Here is a 22,462-nt window from a genome sequence, read left to right on the forward strand (position 1 = left end):
TATTTTTTTTTTAAACAATTTTTTTCGAATAGCAGAACTGTCAATTAAATTTATTGTTCGCGAGCCAATTCATATTTGACTTATTTATTATCAAATGAGTAAAACATGGACCGTGTTCGAACAGCGCTACTCATACTGAATAAATTATTATTTTATTATAATAATTATATATTGGTGTCCAGTTAGTTAGTGGTTCGAGGCCAACGAAGGGTTACGCAGAGAGCGAAAAGCACTCGGCAGCTGCTTCGTGACAGATCCACATTCTTTATTTTTTATTGGTTCAACTCGTCGCCTTCCTTTTTATTTATTATTTATTATTTATTATTTATTATTATTATTATTATTATAGTAACAAGAACGTTGGTGCGGATTATTCCGACTACATTTTTGCGCATCCGCATAAAGATTAATCTTATGCGGATAATCCGCATCTCCGGTCGCCGCCGATCGAACGCCCGTTGCCAACCTCCGCATATCTTATTCTATGCGCACTTGCACGTACGCGTGGTTTCGAGGAACTTTTCCTCACAGATGATGCCACGATAAAAAGCTGCCACTACCGCTCCAGTGCGGTGAAATTACTAAAATGCCCTTCTTGTTCTCTATATTCTCTTTAATGCCCCTTTGAAATTGAAACCCTCCTCTCTCCCTCCTCTTAAGTCCTAAACCCTCTCTCCTCTCTCTCTCTCTCTCTCTCTTTCTCTAGCTTTGGGTTTTCATGTTCATGGATTTAATTTGCCCTAGAAACCCTATCGTGTGTGATCTCTTCCTTAATTTTTGTATCAATTTATGCGTTGTTCAATCCTCTGTTTCAGTTGCTCTGTTTCTTGATCCATTCCCTTTTTTTTAATTATTATTTTTGGTTTGCAGGTGTGGGATGGGAATCGATTTGCGCCATGCTTTGCTGATATATATCCTTTTCTACTTTGGGGTTCCAATTCATGAGCCAATGTATTTTCTTTCTTTTTTTTTTTTTAAAAAAAATTGATTCCTTAATTAATGTGGCACGGTTTTAGGTTTTGGGGCTAATGTGATCACTATAGTTGCAGTTCTTGTGGTTTTTTTCACTAGGAATGACGCTTCAAGAACCGTGGTAATCGCCTAATTGGTTCTCAAGAATCCTTTTTTATGCATTTGTATATGTTTTAATTTGGGAAATTTGATATAGATGAGGTTGCTCTGCTTAAAATTAACATCTGGGAATGTGGGGTTTGGATTGGCTTAAAATTGATATCTTGAAATGATGTTTTTCTTTGAATAGAACATGGACTACTGAATGGATTAGTTAATGTGAGTACATCGTAGTGCTGTAACTAAGCAGGCGAAGTTGTACAATGATTTTGCTATTGAATTGGGCTGTCAAAAATTCTTTTTTGGATCAATTAATGCTTCTATAAATTTGCACTGTGTTTGCTATGCTTAAGTACTTCAAGAATCTGTATCTTTCCTTTTCTTCTGGGTTGATTCTTATGATTTCTTATACATATTCTTCTTTCCCTATGGGGTGAACTACTCAGAACTGATTGATATCGTTTAGGAGTTGTGTTTCATGCATAATAATATATTTCAATGTCTATACTTAGTTCAAATGGTTTTGTATTGTCCAGTTTGACACCACATTTTGCACTGGTAGTACCAGCAATCAGGTGACTTTGTAGGCTGATTGTGCCCTTCTCAATTAGGGTTGCCTTTAGAGACATTTTATCTCGTTCAATTAGGTGTTGTTATCAAACTGATTCAATAAGCTTTTTTCTCCTTCCTGCTGGTTAGCCTGTTAAATATATTACTTTTGTTCCACATGGGTAAAATTTTTTTGATTTTGGAATTTATTCTATATCGATCCATCATTTTCACCATCTCTGTCAAACAGCTGTCCAATGCTGGTATATTTTATGAGAAACTAAGACTACAGATCATAGCGTAGCTCGGCTGATATCTATAAGATATGAGTTACTGCATAAAGCATAACTTGTTTGGCTATCTTGTTAGGTGACAAGCCTACATCATGCAAAGTGCCATTTTAGCTACACATTGCCCTTCATTATAATTCCTTGGCAATTACAGCTTTATCAGACTATTTCTCCGACCATGCAGGGATTATTTTTTGCATACATTTTCCATTTTACATGCTGATTAGATGTATATTTTCCAGTTATAATTCCTTTTTCCTTACTTTCGTAGAATATCCAGAAAAGCCTACTGGAGAAGTTATTTTTGCATGCTGTACCTGCTTTTGGAGCATGTCTTTCTTTCTACGATATTCTTCTGCTTCTAATGAAAAGCCTTGAAGGACATGATCCTGAATATTATGAGTGGTTCTTCAGATGCTCTCAGTGTGCCACATGGGTAAGCTGTATGAAGGCAAAGTATACATGAGCATGCATGTGTCTGCACCAAATTATATTCATATGCAAATGCATATGCATGGATACATGAGTATGCACATATGTACTCATGTATGAGAGACTGAGAGTGTGTGTGTGTGTGTGTTTGTTTTTGAGTGTATATATGTTTAAAATACTTACAAGTTGTTGTCCTGACATTGTCTACTCTATATCCATGTATACTGATAGATGCTCATCTTGGTTTTCTCAACCTCCAAGTATTGGTTCAGTGTCTTTTGCAATCCCTTCTTGTGCCTCTGGTGGATTCTTAAGCCTCTTTTAGAGATCCCTCATTTGCAGTACAAGTTTTTATCACCAGAGGTATTACTTTTATAAGATTGACATTTTTGAATATTGATATTATGCACTATGTAATTTATAAACAAAAAGGTAAGTATTTATTGTATTGTTTCATTGTGTGTAATTCGTTTGACAGGTAATAACATGCTTCAAGGAAAGTTCTTCTGTATCTGCTGAACTCATGTTTGGGCTCTTTGTCAATGTGATCAGAGCAACGAGCCAATCTTACAAAAGAAGGTACCACTTGCCAAAGTTGTTGCATTTTATCTTATGGCAATTATTTCATAATCTTTTAAGAACAAAGATGGCCTTATTATAATTTTCAAAAAGATAGAATGATGATCTTATTATCCTCTCTGCTAAAATTATACTTACCGGCCAATTTGCTTATTATAAATAATCATTATTTGGTTACATTTCTTAAAAATTTCTTGTTAATACTAAATCAATCATCCCTACAAATTATTAGATATAAACTAAAGAAAAACCAAATTAATGCTTCCTTTTCAATCGTAATACGGAGGACAATTTCAGAAATTAGAATTATAAACCTAATTAAAAGCCGAGGGTTCTGACTTGCAGATTGTTCCTTTCGTGAACTTGAGAAAAGCTCCAATGTAACCCACAGAAGGTTATTTTCACAGCTAATATGAGATTTTTATTTGAATGATGTACTTGAGATGCTTATTTTGTTATTTCTCCAATGCCATGGCTATAATCTAAATCCAAGAAACATATCCAGCTTTGCATCTTTGGAAGCTAGAATGCCATTGTACCTTTCTTCTATTTCACTAACTTTTTTTTTTTTTAATGAACGGTAGACTTACAATTTATGTTGTCAGTTGCTGTTTTAAACAATGTCAAGCCCTTCGTTGCTTTCAGAGAATTAAACTCTATTGAAGATCCCTTTATCCCCCAACATATAGAGACAAACGAAGGTCGTTCTATATATTTGGTATGTATTTTCATTTCCTAATCATTATTTAAAAGATTATATTGCTAGTATATGATGATGCAATGTGTGCTGACTTATCCTTGAAATTCAAAGTTTACTAGAACTTTATTGTCCTTTAAGAGCCTGTATCTTGGATAAACAGAAGTAATGTAGATTACGCCTGCATGCCTTCTTTCTTCTGTTGAATTTAAGGGTGTGTGAGCATGCTACAATATAATTCCCACAATGAAAAAGAAACTATAATGGTAACTTCACCTGAAAATAATCCCCACTATCCGCCTTTTCGATTCTGGAAAGAAAGTGACCTTAAGAACATTTACCTCAAATTTGTCTCTCTTTGAAATGCAGGTACTGAATAGAAAGAAGTGGGTTTATAGCACTAGGCTGGAAAGACGAAATTTAGAAAATTCATTGCAATTTCTTTCTCCGGCAGTCAATTTGTCTAGAAAAACTTCATAAAGAACTGAGCGCTTGTAATTGGTATTACATGATCCCTTCAGCCCCATAGAATTGCATCATGATCATCTAAATTTTCCGTTCAATATATTTTTTTCCGTAAAATGATTTATGAATCAATTTAGGCACTAAGGTTGCAAAACTAGGGTTCTGTCGACATTTCTTTGAACAAAATGTCGCCACAGTTAATTAGGGCTTCTCTAAAGTTTTGGAGTTAAAGGCTTAAAATTGACCTACTAGTATTTTGGGAAGAAAAAGAATTCTCTGCATGAGTTTGAGTAAGAACCAAGGATTCTCTGTCCAGTGTGTACCACTCAGTTTCAACCATGCGATATCGTGCTGGTGGTTTGCTGATAAGGTATTGAGGTTCCAGCGAATCCCTTGGTACGCTGCGTGCTGCGGATGCAGCAACTGAAGAAGGTCAGAAATGCTGCTGTTGAAACAGCAAATGATTTTAACGCTCAATCATATTATTCTGAGTTTCAATATTAGTTTTTTGGATTAACAAATCTAACATGACCTGACTGGTATAACTTAAGCTATATGGGGCCTCACCGTTTGAATGTCAGTCTGGACCTTCACCTGCCCTTACCAGTCCTTATTCACCTTTTTTCTCTGTAAAGCCTTAAATGGTCACTACTTATGATGTTCTCCCTTTCATTGAATAACCAAAAAAGCCGCACACACACCATACACATACACATACACACACAAAAAGTAGAAAGTAAGGGTATATGAACATTATGACTTGAATGTCCTTATTTATAAGTGTAACTATAAAAAGCTCTCCTTTCATTATAAGTTCTCCATCTGGTGGTTACTTATGTCCACCCACATAGGTCAGGAAGTTCGGCAATTTCTGGCACCTTGTGACCTTCAAGTTTATCAATTCAATGATGGATGTTGGCTTGACGAAACAACTTGATTTTGAAGATCTTGTTCAATTGCCTCCTGAACTTACACCTGTTGTCTGTTACGATGAATTACTCAATTGCTGGATTGCTGAACAAAGTAAGCATCACTCTGATTCCTCTCTACTTAGGGCAATGTATTATGCATATGGCTGGCCATACTTTCGTCTGGGTCTGCTAAAGGTACTTTCTTTCTTTATTATTGCCCTTCTACTCTTGGAAAGTTTATTTTGCACATTTAGAGAAGTAAAGAATTATGATTTTGTACATTTAATTACATACTTTTGAATTTTAAGTGACAAGACAATTTTCCCTTTCTGTAGACTTTTGCTATGTTACTAAATCAATGAACACTCTTTTGTTGCTGCTTTTTTTTTTTTTTTTTTCTATGGTGGTTTGGCCCTATTAGGCTATTCCTACAACTTACTATGAGCTATATAAATATTGATGAGCTATATAAATATTGAATCTCCTCATGATTTGAAGATTAGGATTCTAATCACCGCTACCACTGTTCAAGCGGACCATATTTCTTTACCTACCATACATGGTGCAGAATGCATAACTTGCTAACTTTGAACATGTGTGACTATGTATCCTTTAGAGACAACTATCACACAATTGTTAGAAGAGTAGGAAAAACAGCATTGGACCCTTTTAACTAACACTGTAAGAAACTAGTTTGTTGAAAGAACCTTTGAAGAGGTCTGATTCATCTTGCACTTAAGATTAGAAGATTCCTTTTTAGATTGTTTTATTCTTGATTGATCATACTGAGTGATAAATTTAACTTGTGCAGGTGATAAATGATGCTATTGGCTTTGTTGGTCCATTGCTCCTTAACCGGTTGATATCGTTCCTTCAACAAGGTATAATGCTTATGGAAGTTGCATAAGGATTCATCACCTAGTTTTCAGCCTAATAATGATTTCTCCAATTAACTTTTACACAAAAAAGGGTGTCATCGAAGCCTTATCTCAAAGGCTTTGCAGAAAACCATAAATCCAGAAGATTTAGTTGTTAGTAGTCAAATGGGATATCATTAAGCAAGAACATAGTCCAACAAATGCATCTTTGCAGAAATTCGTAAACCCTGCAATTATGCTTCTTCTGAGTTCTGGTTGATGCTATTTTGCAATTGAAGCAATCTTGAGACTGATGATTCCAGTTGCTCTATCCTCTCAGGTTCGAGTAATATAGAAGGATACATTCTTGCTTTTGCACTGGGTTTTACTTCTCTTTTCAAGTAAGTGTACTCAAATAGTTAGTGGGATAACATGCCATATTGCATTCCTACTTTGCACCATTTGGCCGTTCAAAGTCAGATGATGGGAGAGCAACTTTATTTGTAATTATAAGTACATAATGCATTCAGGACATGTAGATATTCTCTTTCAAATTTTCTCCCTTTATACATCCTTTTGGCTGTAGACCTGAAGAAAAATATCAGGAGTTCCATAGCATAGAAGAATGTTTAATGTTGAAATGTGATGAATGTAGGATAAGTGACTCTTAGATATCATGATGGCTACACAAACTCTATATTTATACTTAAAATTGATAGATAATGATCATAGTATAAAATCTTCAGTGCAGATTCTGAAAGTAGTGGTCGCCTATGACAATCATTGTAAACTAATCATGACAAGACTATCTCCTTGGTACAATTTAGACTGATAGATGGATGATATTTTTTTGTCATTTCAAAGAAGGTTAGTATTATTATGCATATCCTGTCATATCAAGGTGCATTTCTTTTAAGTGGAACATGAGATATTTGAATTATCTGGCTTGCGTCCTTGGTATCTAAGATGAATATCCTGCTACAATTATTAAGTAATGGGCCTTTTATGGGTACTTATAACTTAAATGGGTATAACTCATATGTTGAAGCATGATCACAGGAGTTGATTAACAGCTTAATTAGGTTGTTGAATCTATTTTCAGATCTTCATAATGATGAAAATGTGATATAATATTTAAATTTTAGCTGTAAATTTCACATGTAAAAGGATATTCCGGTGATATTATCAGGGTGGTTGTGCATGCGCTTTGTTGTGTATCCTCAATCTTTATATCTCATTATATTGCAGGTCCTTTCTTGATACACAGTACACTTTTCGTCTTTCAAAGTTAAAGTTGATGCTAAGATCAAGCATAATGACAATTGTTTATCACAAGGTAAAATAGCCTTTCTCCTGCTAAGATTTGGTCAAAATGGAATTATGTGAACTGTGAAGTTTAGACGACGTTCACTCATAATTCAGCTGATATTTTTCTTTTAACTCGAAGAATTTGAAAATTTTTGGGTATTTGAAGTTTTGAACCACTCTGACGAAGAGCTTTTACTTGTTTTTGATGTTTCTTCAGTTACTATATAGTAAGCATTTCAGACCAATTTTCAACATGTGAGAGTAAAAGAAAGGAGAATTTATAACATAGTGATTCCTTGATAGGATCTCATTCGGAGAATCAAAAAGGGCTTCAGTCAGTACATTTTATTGATTAGTTTTCATTATGATCGAAGATTTTATACTTGCATCAGAATAACTGCATGGTTCTTGGTTCAACCCTAATATACTCTTCTTCTATCTCTAATTTTTATGGATTTGATTGATTTCCTCGGTCCTTGTTCTGTTCATTTTAAAACTCCCTTTCTCATATTCCTTCTGTCCCTTTACTCTTTTGATTAGAGTAGTGCCCTGGTAGTTCATTCGAACTCACAATGATCTTAATTTTTTATTTCAACTGTTTTCATTGCCAATGACAAATGGAACTTTTAGGTACAATATTTTGAATTGACAGGGCAATTTCCTGATGAATAAACTGTAATATGCAGTATGCCTTAAATTTCCCTATTGTTTTCTTTGGAGATTGTCTTTTCTACTTCTAGAAATTGGACATATTGTTTTTTTATTACTGTTTGCAAAACGTGGTACTTAACTCTTTGGTAAATTCCGATTAATACTTTGTCGGTACAGTTCAGCTGTTTCAGCTTTGAAACTTGATACAAATTTATTCATTCATGTCTATTGTTTTTGTTATAAACTTTAATTTGCATGTGCCAGTGCTTGTACATCAACCTAGCCGAACGTTCAAAATTTTCTAAGGGAGAAATTCAAACATTTATGTCAATTGATGCTGATAGGACGATAAACTTGTGCAACAGTCTTCATGATGTTTGGAGGTATGACCATATATAACAACATTTCCATGTTGTATCAGCTAACATACAGGTGCATTCATGAGTTTTTGCCTATTTCTAAATATTATTAATGGAACTATGATAGTTTTTGATCTGCCACAAGGTGACAAGGATTGTATACTTGTAGTCGAATAAACTGTTAGATGTAGCATTCATCAAAATTCAGTTCTTTTCTTGTTTGGAGAATGTTACTCATGATCCTTGATAACCATCAACTGTGCTTAGTTTAAATTTATAGCTTTTGTAGAATAATAGGGGCTCTATCATTTACAAAGCTTTTTCATAGTCTAAAGAGGAGACAGTTTATTGATTTTCCTGCTGCTGTCTGAGTGTAGAGCAACTTTCCAAAGTTGGATCATCTTATTGCAAGTCAAAGCTTCAAGAAAATTTTGCAGCCCCATTATAAACGAACAGCATAATCTTTTCCTTTTCGTATAATAGTTAGTAGTAATAACCTTTTCTATTTTTTAGATTTTCCTCTTTTTTTTTTTCTTCTTTTCCTTTTCGTATAATAGTTAGTAGTAATAACCTTTTCTATTTTTTAGATTTTCCTCTTTTTTTTTTTTTCTTTCATGGAGTTCAATGAATTTTTTTGCTTTCTTTATTATTATTATTTTTTCTTTTCCTCTTATTCTGATGCTTGGCACCATTCTGATTTCTGGTATTATGCTGCACCAGCTTGCCATTGCAGATAGGTTTGGCACTCTGTCTCTTATATACGCAAGTCAGTTTTGCATTTGTATCTGGACTTGCACTAACAATACTGCTTATACCAGGTACTTGTTGCCCCAAAAGCTTTATATATACATCATGCATCCTTTTCTTCCTTCTTTCCATGTGCCAAAAGTTCCTTTGTACACTTATAGTAATTTTTTCGATGTTCTTCTGTACTATATGGATCCCAAATTCCTGTATATTGCTTTTGTCATAAATATAATCTGGATACCTTAGTATGCAATGTTATTTGTTTGCCAGTACTACTTTTTTGCAGTTAATAAATGGATTTCTGGATTGATTGCTAGTGCAACAGAAAAAATGATGAAACAAAAGGATGAGAGGTTAGTCCCTTTATTCTCAAGCATTTGAATAACATATCAATATAGTTCGATTCTTCTATTTTGCAGAACAGGAGGTTATTGTGCTAAATTTCAAACTTATATATGAATTTCAAACCTATTTACTCATATATGAATTTCCTTTGTTAGATGGACAGAAATAATGTCGTTGATATATGGATTGGCCAAAGCAATACTTAAACCCTTTAAAATCTTTTTTTGTGTGTAAAATAATGTAATTAATGTAGTTTATTTAATATATATTGTGGGGCATTCGTTCTTCCCATTTTTACTCAAAAAAAAACCCTTGGAAATCACAACTCATATCTTAAAGCAGTTGAATTGAGGCCCTTAAAAGATGAGTATTGTATATTTGACCAATTATGCAAAGAATAAATTTGAATAAAAAGAAATCATTTGCAAGACAAGATTAGTTATCTGATTTTTTTTTTTAAATTTGAGATATGATTTCTCTGAATTATGGCCATCAATTAATAACACCCTTTGTATTCTTGATAAAGTCTATATAGCCACCTTTCTTCCAGACTAGGGGTATAGATATTTAGACTATTTTCTTTTTGCTTTCTTGAGCAGGATCAGAAGTGCTGGAGAACTTTTAGCATTTATTCGTACATTGAAGATGTACAGCTGGGAGGATCTATTCATGAAGAGATTGATGGAAAGAAGAGAAATGGAAGTGAAGCATCTTTCGGTATGCGACAAACTGTGTCACCTTTTCGAACTTATTCATGCGCGGGTTGGACTCCTTGAACTCATACTTTCTCTTCTCTAGACTCGAAAATATTTGGATGCATGGTGTGTGTATTTCTGGGCGACAACTCCCACGCTGTTCTCTCTTTTCACATTTGGCATGTTTGCATTGATGGGTCATTCATTAGATGCTGCTACAGTAAGTCAATGAAATTGTTGTCTCAGTCTATATCATGTTTTTAGTAAAATTTATATGCTGAAACATTTCTCTTCGGATTTTGTTTGTAGGTTTTCACCTGTGTGGCGCTTTTCAATACATTGATATCTCCACTAAATTCCTTTCCTTGGGTGATTAATGGGATGATTGATGTACGTTGTCTTTTCTTGGTATCAATTTCTAGAAATATTTACATCTAACCTCTCCGAAACTATCTACATACATATATTGCCCTGGAAAATCTGAATTTTCATGTATGGCCCCCAAAACTTAAGTTTGTAAAGTATACCGTTGCTCTTAGAAAATTTCCCTCTTTAGAAAACTTCTTTAGGGCAAAACCAACTACCATCCATGAATTGGATGACTCTCCAATTTTGGACAAGGTATTATTGTGAGAAATTGCAGTTTCGAGGAGTATATATATGAAAACTTAACCAGGTTTAAACACAAACACACAAGCCCTTGTTTTTAATTTCCGTTTTAGCATTATATTGATTAAGGTGCCCCCCCTTTTGTTTAACTGACATATGCATCACAGGCCATTATTTCTGCTCGAAGATTGAGCAAATACTTGTCCTGCCTTGAGCATAAATACAAATACGAGCAGCGATCTCTTGAAGAGTTCGATAAAGATGGGACTGATGCAAATGGTAATGCAACGGGTATCATCTTTCGAGATGCTTCCTTTTCTTGGTCTAGCAGGAATGAGGTGGGGCAGAGTGCAGATATTAGTGGCATCTCTCTGGGAATTTCAAAGGGCCTTCTAGTTGCTATAATTGGAGAGGTAATGATTGTACTCCCTGTATAACAATTATTTAGCATTGAATTGACTTACATAAAGGAAATGAATGGACCATACGAGCTTGGAAGCGTACACTTTTTTATTCTATTCTTAACTCATGGGTTCCTTTTCAGGTTGGTTCTGGCAAGTCTTCTTTGATTAATTCTGTTCTTGGAGAGATGAATCTTACTTATGGGTTCGTACGTTCCCATGGCTCAATTGCATATGTGCCACAGGTTAGACTTGCATTTCTAGCTTGACTAGAAAGAAAACCATTTATTGTTGGTGAAATTGAATTCTGAGTCATTGTTATCTTCCTATCTGATATTGTCATTCCTTCCACGAATGTTTGTGTTAGGTGCCTTGGATCCTCTCAGGTTCATTGCGTGACAATGTGTTGTTTGGGAAGGAATTCGATCGTGTGAGGTAGGGTTTCTTGCTTAATTATTGTCCTTTTGGCGAATTAAAATTCCTTGCCCACTTCCTGAGTTCTATATATATATATATATATATATATATTTCATTTTATACAGGTATGGAGAAGTTTTAGAGGCATGTACACTTGATGTTGATATTTCAAAGATGATTGGAGGTGATGTATCGTATATTGGGGAGAAAGGTGTTAACTTATCTGGTGGGCAGAGAGCTCGTCTTGCCCTAGCAAGGTGAAATTTCATCTTTCTTCATAACTGGCTCAAAACTTTGTTGATTAACTTTAATACGATCTAAGCATTTTTGCAGGGCGGTCTACCATGACTCTGATATTTACCTACTTGATGATATACTTAGTGCAGTTGATTCGCAAGTTGCTCTTTGGATTTTACATAGAGCTATTCTGAGCCCCCTTATGAACCGGAAGACTAGGTTGCTATGCACTCATAATCTTCAGGTTTGCATTTGACAAATTTCATAGGTGTCTTTGTACAATTATGTTATATATTATAACTCAATGTTGCTTAGGCAGCTGAAGCTTTTAGAACAAACGGTTGTTTTACATGGTATTAGAGCATGATGTTCTGAGTTGAAATATCAAATGTGAGGGTAGTGTTGAATATAATAAAAACAAATCAATAGTTTAAGTTCTAATCAGTAGTTCAACTTCTGATGCTCTGCGGAAATTCTTCTACAAATAGTAGATAATGTAAATTGTTGTGTCATTTAAGGAATGGTAACAAAAATCAAAGTTTCTTTCTTTGGACAGGCTATTTCTTCCGCAGACATGATCATTATCATGGATAAAGGGCATGTAAAGTGGGCTGGAACTTCAGCTAGTTATTTCACATCTCCATACTCAAATATTTGTGCACCAGATAGTTCAAATGTCTTGTCATCAACACCGTTGGAAAAGGGAAATTGGAAAAGTTCTTCCAATGGGAAACAGTCTAAACTTCCTCTCGATAGTGATTTTATAGCTTCTGAGCAATCCACCGAAAGTATCGAAGTAGAACTGAGGAAAGAGGGCAAAGTTGGACTTGATGTCTACAAGTTAAGTGTTGTGAAGATTTATAAATTTATGGGAATCGCTAGTTAAGTTGAACTACAATTTGAGTCATTAAATTCATTCTTGCCATTCAAAATTACATGGTAAATTTTGAGTTAATTTTCCTTTATCTGGATGTCAAATTATACAGAAGTTATGCAGTGTTTGCCAGCTGGCCAGTTGTTATTATCATATGTGTCTCGGCTTTTCTTATGCAAGCATCTCGCAATGGGAATGATCTCTGGTTATCTCACTGGGTTGATACGAGCACAGGAACCGAGTACACAAGATTTTATTTGGTAATTTCTTTATTTTTTTTTTTTTCATTCCTCTGGATTAAAGCGATAAACCAACCATAGTATTTTAGTGAAGCTGCTAGAATAAATTTTATGAGATTACAATTATGTGCTTAGGTAAGTTTCACATTGATATGAGAAAGATGTCTCTATGTATACAAATGGATGTGGTATTTCTCTGCTGATCAGATACTTGATTTTGTAGGTTATCCTTGCTGTTTTTGGCTTAATGAACTCCCTTTTCACCTTAGCAAGGTCATTCTCTTTTGCATATGGCGGTCTACGTGCAGCAATTCTGGTCCATACCAAGATTCTGGATAAGCTTCTCAATGCACCTGTTTATTTTTTTGACCACAACCCTAGTGGTCGCGTACTGAACAGGTTACTATACTTCTAAAATATTTAAGAACCCTTGCACTATACATTTATGTGCTCTCTTTGGGTAATCTCCTTGCACCTGTTTATGTTTACTATATATCCTTTGCAGATTATCCTCAGATTTGTATACAATTGATGATTCTCTTCCATTTATTCTCAATATCCTATTGGCCAACTTCTTTGGGTTATTAGGAATTGCATTTGTTTTGTCCTATGCACAGGTAAATGTTTGCAAATTATCTTTTAATATTGTTATTGATCCAGTAACTTTTTTTATTAATTCGTTGAAATTTTCTCGTTTCCTTGAATCACATGGTGCAGATTTTGTTTTTGCTTCTATTGGTTCCATTTGGGTATATATACCGGAAACTGCAGGTACTTATCCTCCCGCACTGTTGCACTTCATATCTTGTTCAATTTTTGATAAGAAGCATGGCATTCCCATTCATTTTTTTTATTCTTGCGCAATTTATGCTAATAGATGTCCTTGTCAACCTCATATATGGCTTCTTGTTTTTAATGTTTGTTTTGCTATGTGATACTATTTATTTCCATGTATGATGAAGGCTACAGAACATGTTTGTGCTTATGGCACTTCAATATGTGTGAAATGAATTTGAGAATCTGATGCTTTTTACAGTTTTACTATAGGGCCACATCACGCGAATTGAGGAGGCTTGATAGTGTTGCTCGTTCACCTATCTATTCATCCTTCACGGAAACATTGGATGGATCATCAACTATAAGGGCATTTGCAAAGGAGGTAAAATCTTTTCTTAGTTCCATTCAAGCGACCTCATCAATCATTCACTCAATATACATAAAAGTTGTTTTGAGTTTCGGTTTTTTCCTTTTTCTTTCCTTAGAAATAATTTGATGTCAAACTTATGTCAAGTCGTATTGTTTCTTTTTCTACCATATTTTTGTTGTTGTCATTTTCCTTACAAAATTTCCATTCTGTTTAGATTTCGAACAATTAAATGGTTATGCCAAACAACATTGTTCTAAAACAAAACTGCAACCTTGGAAAAACAGATAAGAAATGATATTAATCAGATCGTAGGTTATTAACCATATATATTCACTGTTAGCATTCATGTTATTTTATAAATAAATATATCCATTTGTGCCCTTTATTTTCTCCTTGGAAATATTATATACACATTCTGGAGTTCATCTACCTCATAGGTTCCCAGACTGCCTTAAAAATCTTGATGAAAAATCAAGCAGCCCTACCAGCTGTAAATTCAGACGGATAGGGTGCATTAGAAGTTATGAATTTGTTCAATATTCCTATAGTCAAAGTGTTTATTTTCTGTTAGAATAGCACAACCAAAACACCAAGGTATACTAAAATTATACGAAGTGTTTAAGATGTCAATACTTATCTAAGGAGGCTAATATGCAGGAATTGTTCATGGCTAGATTTATGGAACATGTATCACTATATCAGCGAACAACCTATTCAGAGCTGACGGCAGGCTTGTGGCTTTCTTTGCGCCTTCAAGTATTCTTCTTGCTTTTTTCATCAAATTTGATTTACATAATAGCATGGTCTACACATCACACTTATTATCTTCAACATAATCCAACAAAATGTCTAGTCAGCTGTAATGTGGAAATTGACCTGTGATTTATTTTAGTTGTTGGCAGCATTCATCATCTTATTCATTGCTGTGATGGCTGTTGTTGGGTGCCATAGAGATTTTCCAATTAATTTTGGTACACCGGGACTGGTATAGTTCTAAAGAACAAATGCTTAATGTTTCAATTATCCCGTTTTCTTTTTCTGATGTTCAATGTTTATTTATTCATTGTAGTAATTAAGATTTAAGTTTGATTGATTGGTTGTAGTAGGTTGGTTTGGCCCTTTCTTACGCGGCGCCAGTCGTTTCATTGTTGAGCAGTTTTCTAAGTAGTTTCACAGAAACAGAGAAGGAGATGGTTTCTGTTGAGAGAGTTGGTGAGGTAATTAGAATGATCTTTGTGTGGATACCTTTCGCATTGATCAATCACTAACGAAAGGAGCAAAATTTGTAGTATATGGATATTCCTCAAGAAGATCTTCAAGGATCACAACCTCTCGATCTGAATTGGCCCAATGAAGGACAAATCGAGTTTCAACATGTTACCCTCAAATATAAGCCATCTCTGCCAGCTGCTTTGAATGATGTTTCGTTCAGAATTGCAGCAGGCATGCAGGTAGCGTTCTATACGCACCTTTTTACGGTTGCAAATGGTCTATTTACTAGCATTTTCTTTATTGAAAAAACAGAAACTTCTATCTTATTAGGTTGGAATAGTTGGAAGGACAGGAGCTGGAAAATCCAGTGTCCTCAATGCACTTTTTCGCCTAAACCCTATTTGTAATGGGCGCATTCTGGTAGATGGTGTTGATGTGGCTGATGTTGCTGTTAGAGTTCTTCGTGGGCACTTTGCAGTGGTCCCCCAAAGCCCATTCTTGTTCGAAGGATCTCTAAGGTGCATCCAAGTTTTTTACTTTAGTTTATATCTTGTTTTTTTTTAAATTAATATTAGTTCTAAGAGATATTTACATGGACAAACCTGCAACATAATATATTAATATATATCACCCCTTAACACCTGTGTATTCGTATACATCCTTGAAGAAAAAAAAAGACACCCATTTTTTGCATACAAGCTACCCTAAACTTCCTCTTTTTGTCTTTGAATGTTAGGGAAAACCTAGATCCGTATGGGAGGGCGAGCGACTGGAAAATCTGGGAAGCCCTAGAAAAATGCCATATGAAGGCAGAGGTAGAATCAGCTGGTGGACTAGACATACATGTAAAAGAAAGCGGCACATCATTTTCTGTTGGCCAGCGGCAGCTCATATGTCTTGCACGAGCAATCATCAAATCTTCCAAGGTAGAAGAATTTGATACTTGTCTGTAGAAATATTTCTTAGGACTAGATATACTATCTCAGATCCTTGGGTTAGTAACTGATATGTATAAACAGCTCGAGCATGCATAAAGTAAAGCATGATCACTAGAGTATCAAATGCTCTTGTTCATCTTGATGTACTCAATTCATTGCTCACTGGATGCCTTTTAACCTTCTCCTTCCCTGGAAGTAAATTGTTTGATTTGTATACTACTAAACAGTTGCAATATTTTCTTTTAGATACTCTGTTTGGATGAATGCACGGCAAATGTTGATACTCAGACGGCGCTACTGCTACAAAGTACCATATCTGATGAATGTAAAGGCATGACAATTCTCACAATAGCGCATCGCATTTCTACGGTGTTGGAGATGGACAATATTTTAGTTCTTGATCATGGTATCCTGGTAAGATTGGACCCTTCCCACTTATTTCCACTTTTCAGTTCGCAAGCTGTTTAGTTTCTAGCAAAAGCATGCTTACTGCTTTCATCTCGGTACAGTAGCCACGTATCGAAATGTAAATCTCTAAATAGTTGGTCTGGATTGACAAATGGTGGAGGTAGATGATGTTTGATTGCAAAATTCCAGTTCTTTCAGAAATCCCAACACGAAATGAACTGGCTTAAAATCTAATTAATGGAATGATAAAGTGACAAAATTAGATCAGGAAAGACAGTACAAAGGATACAGATAGGTAAACAAGTAAAAATTCTTAAAAGCTTGACTAAAAGCTGAAAAAAGGTGTAAATTAATAATTTGTATGGAATATAGTAGTAAAGGAGTTACTGCCCCATAAATATGTGGAAAAAGAACATGACACATTCACAGTAAGCAATGGCTCTGGAGTCATGGGTGCACACACAAATTCGACAGTTCCGCGTACATGTGCCTTTTCTTTATTGCATATCATCTGCTCTGTAAAAGTCCTCTGGTAAGCTTTCATTATGCCACTATTTTCTGAACCAGAGAAGTTGAGGCTTGTGAGGCTTTTTTTTTTTAAATACATTTTTTCCTCCTATTTTGTGTTTTCATAACTTGCAGCCAAGGTTTTTGACGTTGGATTTGTTGCTCCATTCTTAGTGTACCTCCAAAGACAGAAGTGGTTTACTCTCTCAAATAATCTGCTGATGCTACTCATGTTAGAACAATTTGTCAAAATGTATTGTTTGGTCATAAAGTGTGTTTGATTCTTTTGCACCTTAGTTTGAAAGGCCATTATTTACCTCTTTAATTCTTTCTTTTGCTAGTAAATCGAATTCCCGATCTTTCTATTTGCAGGTTGAACAAGGAAATCCACAGGATCTTCTTGATGATGAATGCTCGAGATTTTCAAGCTACGCTAAGGCATCCACAATGTAAGCATCGGATAACGGCCTACATTTAACAGATATTTTTTTTTTCGTGGATTAAGCATTTAACCTGTGTTATGTCCTGTTGGATAGTCCCAAGTTATTTTAACCGTAGAAATGCTTCTATAACTCTATATTAAATTCCTAAACCGCTTAAGAGATACCATTAACCAATAACTGCTACCTTTTGAAGTCAAAATTGGTTAAATTTTCACTGGTTGATGATGGATAGCTGAACTGTAGAATCTGTTTATTTATTTTTATTTTCGTAATTGCCACCTGTAAGTTTAAATTTTATCTAATTCTGATAGGAATTCCAACATTTCAGAATCTAAGTTTTTCTTTTTAGGTATGTGACTTATATTCCGAGAAAATGACGTAGTAAGAGGTTATGTTGTAGACATCTTTTCATTCACCAACAAAAGCAGTTAGCATTTTTAACCCTCGAGTAAACGAAAGATGCTGAAATCGAAATAGCAAACTGTGCGAAGCTGATAAGCCCGACCGCTCGCGGCCCAGTTTGGTGCTTCTCTAATAAAAGGTTTTCATAACTATTTTGTGGTGTGTTAGGCTTTTTTTGGGATTGTGGAGAAATTGAGTTACGTGCACATACCATGTTTGTTTTTATATATAATAACACAGTTTGCATATCGTAATGAGTCAGTTATGATATTATTTTTTGCGTTCTCGTCGGAAAAGAGAGAAGTATATCTCTATACGCTTCTGTCCACTAGTGGTAGATGTGCATCATCAATGTCAAGCGGGCCCTCGGGGGACTGTTGCATTAAAGTCCTTTTGGACATTGTTTGGATCTCTAACTAACGTTTGTTGCTGAGAGCTCATTTTCAAACTAGGTCTGAGAACCTGTTTCCCAGCCTTCTAGTTGAGAGCTTGTGTATTTGAGATGTGGAAAGTCCCTTGGTTGGATGGAGATGCCAAGATGAGACTCTAGCCCTGAGCATCGAATTTCTTATCGGAAAATGCTACCTGTATATCCCAATCAGAGTGTAAATCTTACAACTTTGAAAACCTTAAGTTAATTTTAGTTAAAATGTATCTAGAAAAATATTGATAAGACAAGTGAGAGAATCGTAGTTGGGAATCATAATAATTTGATTTGACAGTTGAAGTGCTTGTTTGACTCAGTTGGATATGCAAAAGTGCTGCTTTTAGTTTAATTACTCCAAAGAAACACTAACAGTTCTCTTTATAAAAGTCCTCGCTGTAGCTTCTGGTAGCATCAGAAGTGGAGAATGGAGCTTCATATGGGAGCCATTGCTTTTGGGATCATATACTCACTTTAGCTTCCTTTCACAACAAAGGCACTCAGCTTTTTTCTTCAAAGAGAAAGGTAGCACTTTACCTGCTTCATTCATTAAGTAGGTAAAATTAGCTACATAGAGTGAGACAGTCTGGGCCTCGAGAGACACTTAAACAAANTTTGAAAGAGAAAGGTAGCACTTTACCTGCTTCATTCATTAAGTAGGTAAAATTAGCTACATAGAGTGAGACAGTCTGGGCCTCGAGAGACACTTAAACAAATAATAGAAAATAACAAAAGGAAGAGCCCAATAAAAACGAGAACAAGCAACAGAACGAAGGGTGTAACAAACACCAAAATCACCCTGACAAAAATCAGTCCACTCCATCGCCAATACTCCGATACCGTGGGCAATAGAGATAGCGTTCATTGGAAGGTTTCAAAAGATAATATTGTTTCTTGCACGCCAGATCGACCATCATGTGGCCGCCACAAATGTCAAAACCTTAGTAAAGTCGCCCAGCGACCTTTTTCTTGCCCTCCTCCCAGACGGAATTGACATCCTCAGAGGAGGTGGAAACGTGAGGGTCGTCAAGGAGTGGAATAAAAGATACTTGGTAACGGCACATTCCACCAACAAGTGGTCTACTGTTTTCAGCTTGTCGGCACATAAGACACACATGGTATTTCCTGACCATCCTCTTTTGAGCAAATTATCCACAGTAGGCAATTTCTTTTCTTTGGCTAGGGCTAGCCAAAGAAAAATTTTGACTTTTGTCGGAATTTTTATTTTCCAAATGGCAGGCGTCTTGACATCCAAGACACCCCCCGTCCTGATAAGCGAGTACACTGATTTGACCGTAAATTTATTTTCGGAGTTCTATCTCCAGTGGATGCCATCAGGATTGTCATTGACGCGAAAGTTCGAGACGATGTTCTGTAGCTCCCTAATTCTCTGTTCGTAGTAGAGAAATTGTTCAAAATGTATCGATGAAGTGTTGCGTAAGTAGTACTTAAGAAATAGAAGTGCTATACCAAAATTCCTCCAACATTTTTTTTTCTGTTTTAGAAGCAAGACACCACAGTAAAACTTCTGCTTTTGGGACTCACATTTCTATTCAATTTTTTACCGTAGTTGTAGCTTTACTAGTTTTTTTTTATTTGTTGGTGGGGGCTATAAAGTAAAGCAGATGCACGAGCAATCCAAACAAACATCAAACAGCATGCATGTAGAGAATCATACATGTGCAAATCCATAGCAAAGACAAATAACCAACCTTAGACTCAGACTAAATTCATTCAATCTCTTTAGACTAAAACCATGTTGCTACTGCCATCTCTTCAAACATTACAAAGCAGTCAAAAGTTACAGCTGTCTCATTAGAGGCATGCACATAAACTCCCACAAAAGAGAATCTTGCTCAATTTTAGCAAATGGAGAGAGAATATTTTTTTTGAGAAAGAGAGGTAGCATGCTACCTGATTCGTTTATTTTTTTTTAGAAATAAGCTTAATTAGAAATGTGAATCAATTAGAATTCGAATTTAGGACCTCAGGTACCAACCATTAAGCTCTTTGCCACTTGCACTAGGGATGGTCGGTAAGTACCCTGTTGAGTTAAACAAGAGAACTAAAAGTAATGCCATATATATGTAGATTCTCATAATGAGAAAGGAGGATAATTAAGCTAGAATATTATTAGTAGCACTAAGTCATTGGGGCTATTAGGTCTTCTGCCTTTGGATGAAGAGATGTGCGGTTAGGATGATAGTAGGCTCATAGGTTTGAGTGGTGATTGATTTAGTATGATCTAACAGATGAAAATGATCAAAAAAATAGATCTAATTAATAGCAGAAAACTTATAAGTACTAAATATTTGCTGTTTTTAAAAGTACCATATCCAGGCTCTCTCTCTATATATATATATATGGTCCCCAAAAAAGGCCATCATTAACTAACAAGCTTCATAGAAAGGGAAAAAAGAAAAAAAAAAAAGAAAAAAGGAGCAAAGGTCTTTCTCTTGCTTTTTCTATATTGCACTTCAGTTTTCCTTGGTGGATGGTGATGCATCATTAGTTATCTATTACTTGTTTGAAACTTTTGAACCCCTTTGAGTCCGACTGGCAGGTTCATAAATACTTCTCTCTCTCAATTGGCTGCCAGCCACTTGCCAGGCCATCCACATCTCTCTCTCTCTCTCTCTCTCTCTCTCTCTCTCTCTCTCTCTCTCTCTCTCTCTCTCTCTCTCATGTATGAGTGCAGGGGAGAACGTTATAGACAGTTCCTTGCGCAGAATTTTTTTTATCGTATCTAATAGATTTATAATAGAACATAACCTGCCGTCCATTAGATAGCTCGCTTGCTTAACAGACACAATATAATCATGCGCATGAGGTTGCAACCAATACGCTCTGAGAGTATTGGAAATAACTTAGGTTCAATGTGTTATGGCGGTAATCAATAGAGCAACAAAATAAAAATAAAAGAAAAGAAAAGAAAAAATGTCTTTATTGAGGTGGAGAATAATTAACAAGTTCACGGCGCAATTGTTCTATGTAACTTTAGCCTCTTTATAGTGCTTAACTCGCACATATGAATAACTATGAATAAACTAAAAATTCAAACTGAATAACAACCTAAAAGTCAATCCTTTATAACTATATAGTTAAAAACAAATCTAACTAGTGATTTGATCTTATCTTTAACAAAATCTAACTAGTGATTTGATCATTATCTTTAACACAATATCATCCAGCATCCACAGCCACAAAGTACTATAATATAACTATTTGAATAGTAAATAATAAAAATTGTATAAAATTTAGTTGCACTTTTTATAAATTCAATTAAAAATTTCCAAATCGACATGTAAGGCAATTAAGTAGCCGCACTTATTTCAAGTAGAATGGACAAATTATGGGTTATCACGAAAATGTATAAAGTTCTTTAGTGTAACAGTTATGTTTTGCATCATGGGTCTACATGCATGTATGATCCACGTGTCACTATCATACGTGAGATTTTTGATACTTATTTAGCTTCAAAACAAAGAGTTATAGACATAATATCCATGGATAGTGTAGTGTAAGGTCCTTAACACTTAATAGTGTGTTGGGTCCATTTCGTTGAATGATGGTTCACCTAATGTATAGCGAGTGGTGGTCACCTTCGCAAATTCAAAACTTAATATATTTATAAAAGCAAATGTACATTAACCCCATCAAACTTAGTCACTTTCTCTCTCAAAAAAAAAAAAACTTAGTCACTCTAACTTTAAAGAATCAACAAGATAATTTACTAAATTTTAACTTGTTTCAGTTAACCATCTTTAATAAATGCCACTTATTGGAAAAATAGTGAAATTTGGAGTTGCATAGTTGATTAAAACATACTAAAAGTTTATATAATTTCTTAATTTATTATTATTTTTTTAAGTTCAAATGACTAAGTGTAATCGGACAAATTTCACAATGTCCTTCAGGATTCACAGCCACAAAGTACTATAATATAACTATATGATATTAATTGTACTTTTTATAAATTCAATTAAAAATTTCCAAATTGACATGCAAGGCAATTAGGTAGCTGCACTTATTTCAAGTAGAATGGACAACTTATGGGTTATCATGAAAAAGTATAAAGTTCTTTAATTAGTGTAACAGTTATGTTTTGCATCATGGGTCTACATGTATAATTATATGATCCATGTGTCACTATCATACGTGAGATTTTCGATACTTATTTAGCTTTAAAACAAAGAGTTACAGACATAATATCCAGGGATAGTGTATTGTAAGGTCCTTAACACTTAA

General features: G+C 35.0%; 1 protein-coding gene across 5 annotated transcripts; it reads left to right on the forward strand.

Annotated features, from left to right (window-relative positions):
• On the forward strand, positions 656–17,613 carry LOC109705795 (ABC transporter C family member 13). 5 transcript variants are annotated; one of them, XM_020226576.1, is made up of 36 exons: positions 656–754; positions 871–911; positions 1,009–1,093; positions 2,182–2,346; positions 2,574–2,705; positions 2,821–2,921; positions 3,567–3,639; positions 4,935–5,189; positions 5,806–5,875; positions 6,192–6,252; positions 7,100–7,187; positions 8,075–8,193; positions 8,890–8,987; positions 9,203–9,269; positions 9,861–9,978; positions 10,060–10,176; positions 10,266–10,346; positions 10,733–10,978; positions 11,110–11,211; positions 11,334–11,401; positions 11,509–11,640; positions 11,717–11,864; positions 12,177–12,460; positions 12,607–12,754; positions 12,957–13,132; positions 13,239–13,350; positions 13,451–13,504; positions 13,770–13,892; positions 14,538–14,636; positions 14,773–14,865; positions 14,987–15,097; positions 15,170–15,331; positions 15,423–15,610; positions 15,829–16,018; positions 16,277–16,444; positions 17,318–17,613. In XM_020226576.1, exons 1-36 carry the CDS (start codon positions 719–721, stop codon positions 17,396–17,398), a joined length of 4,392 nt encoding a protein of 1,463 aa, XP_020082165.1. In that variant the 5' UTR covers positions 656–718; the 3' UTR covers positions 17,399–17,613. The 5 variants fall into 5 exon arrangements, with proteins under 5 accessions (XP_020082165.1, XP_020082168.1, XP_020082174.1 ...); XM_020226579.1 differs by lacking the exon at positions 3,567–3,639 and having other exon boundaries at positions 4,940–5,189; XM_020226585.1 differs by lacking the exons at positions 656–754; positions 871–911; positions 1,009–1,093; ... (1 more) ...; positions 2,574–2,705; positions 3,567–3,639 and having other exon boundaries at positions 2,834–2,921.

Source organism: Ananas comosus, linkage group 2, assembly GCF_001540865.1.
Source record: "Ananas comosus cultivar F153 linkage group 2, ASM154086v1, whole genome shotgun sequence".
Lineage (NCBI taxonomy): Eukaryota > Viridiplantae > Streptophyta > Magnoliopsida > Poales > Bromeliaceae > Ananas > Ananas comosus.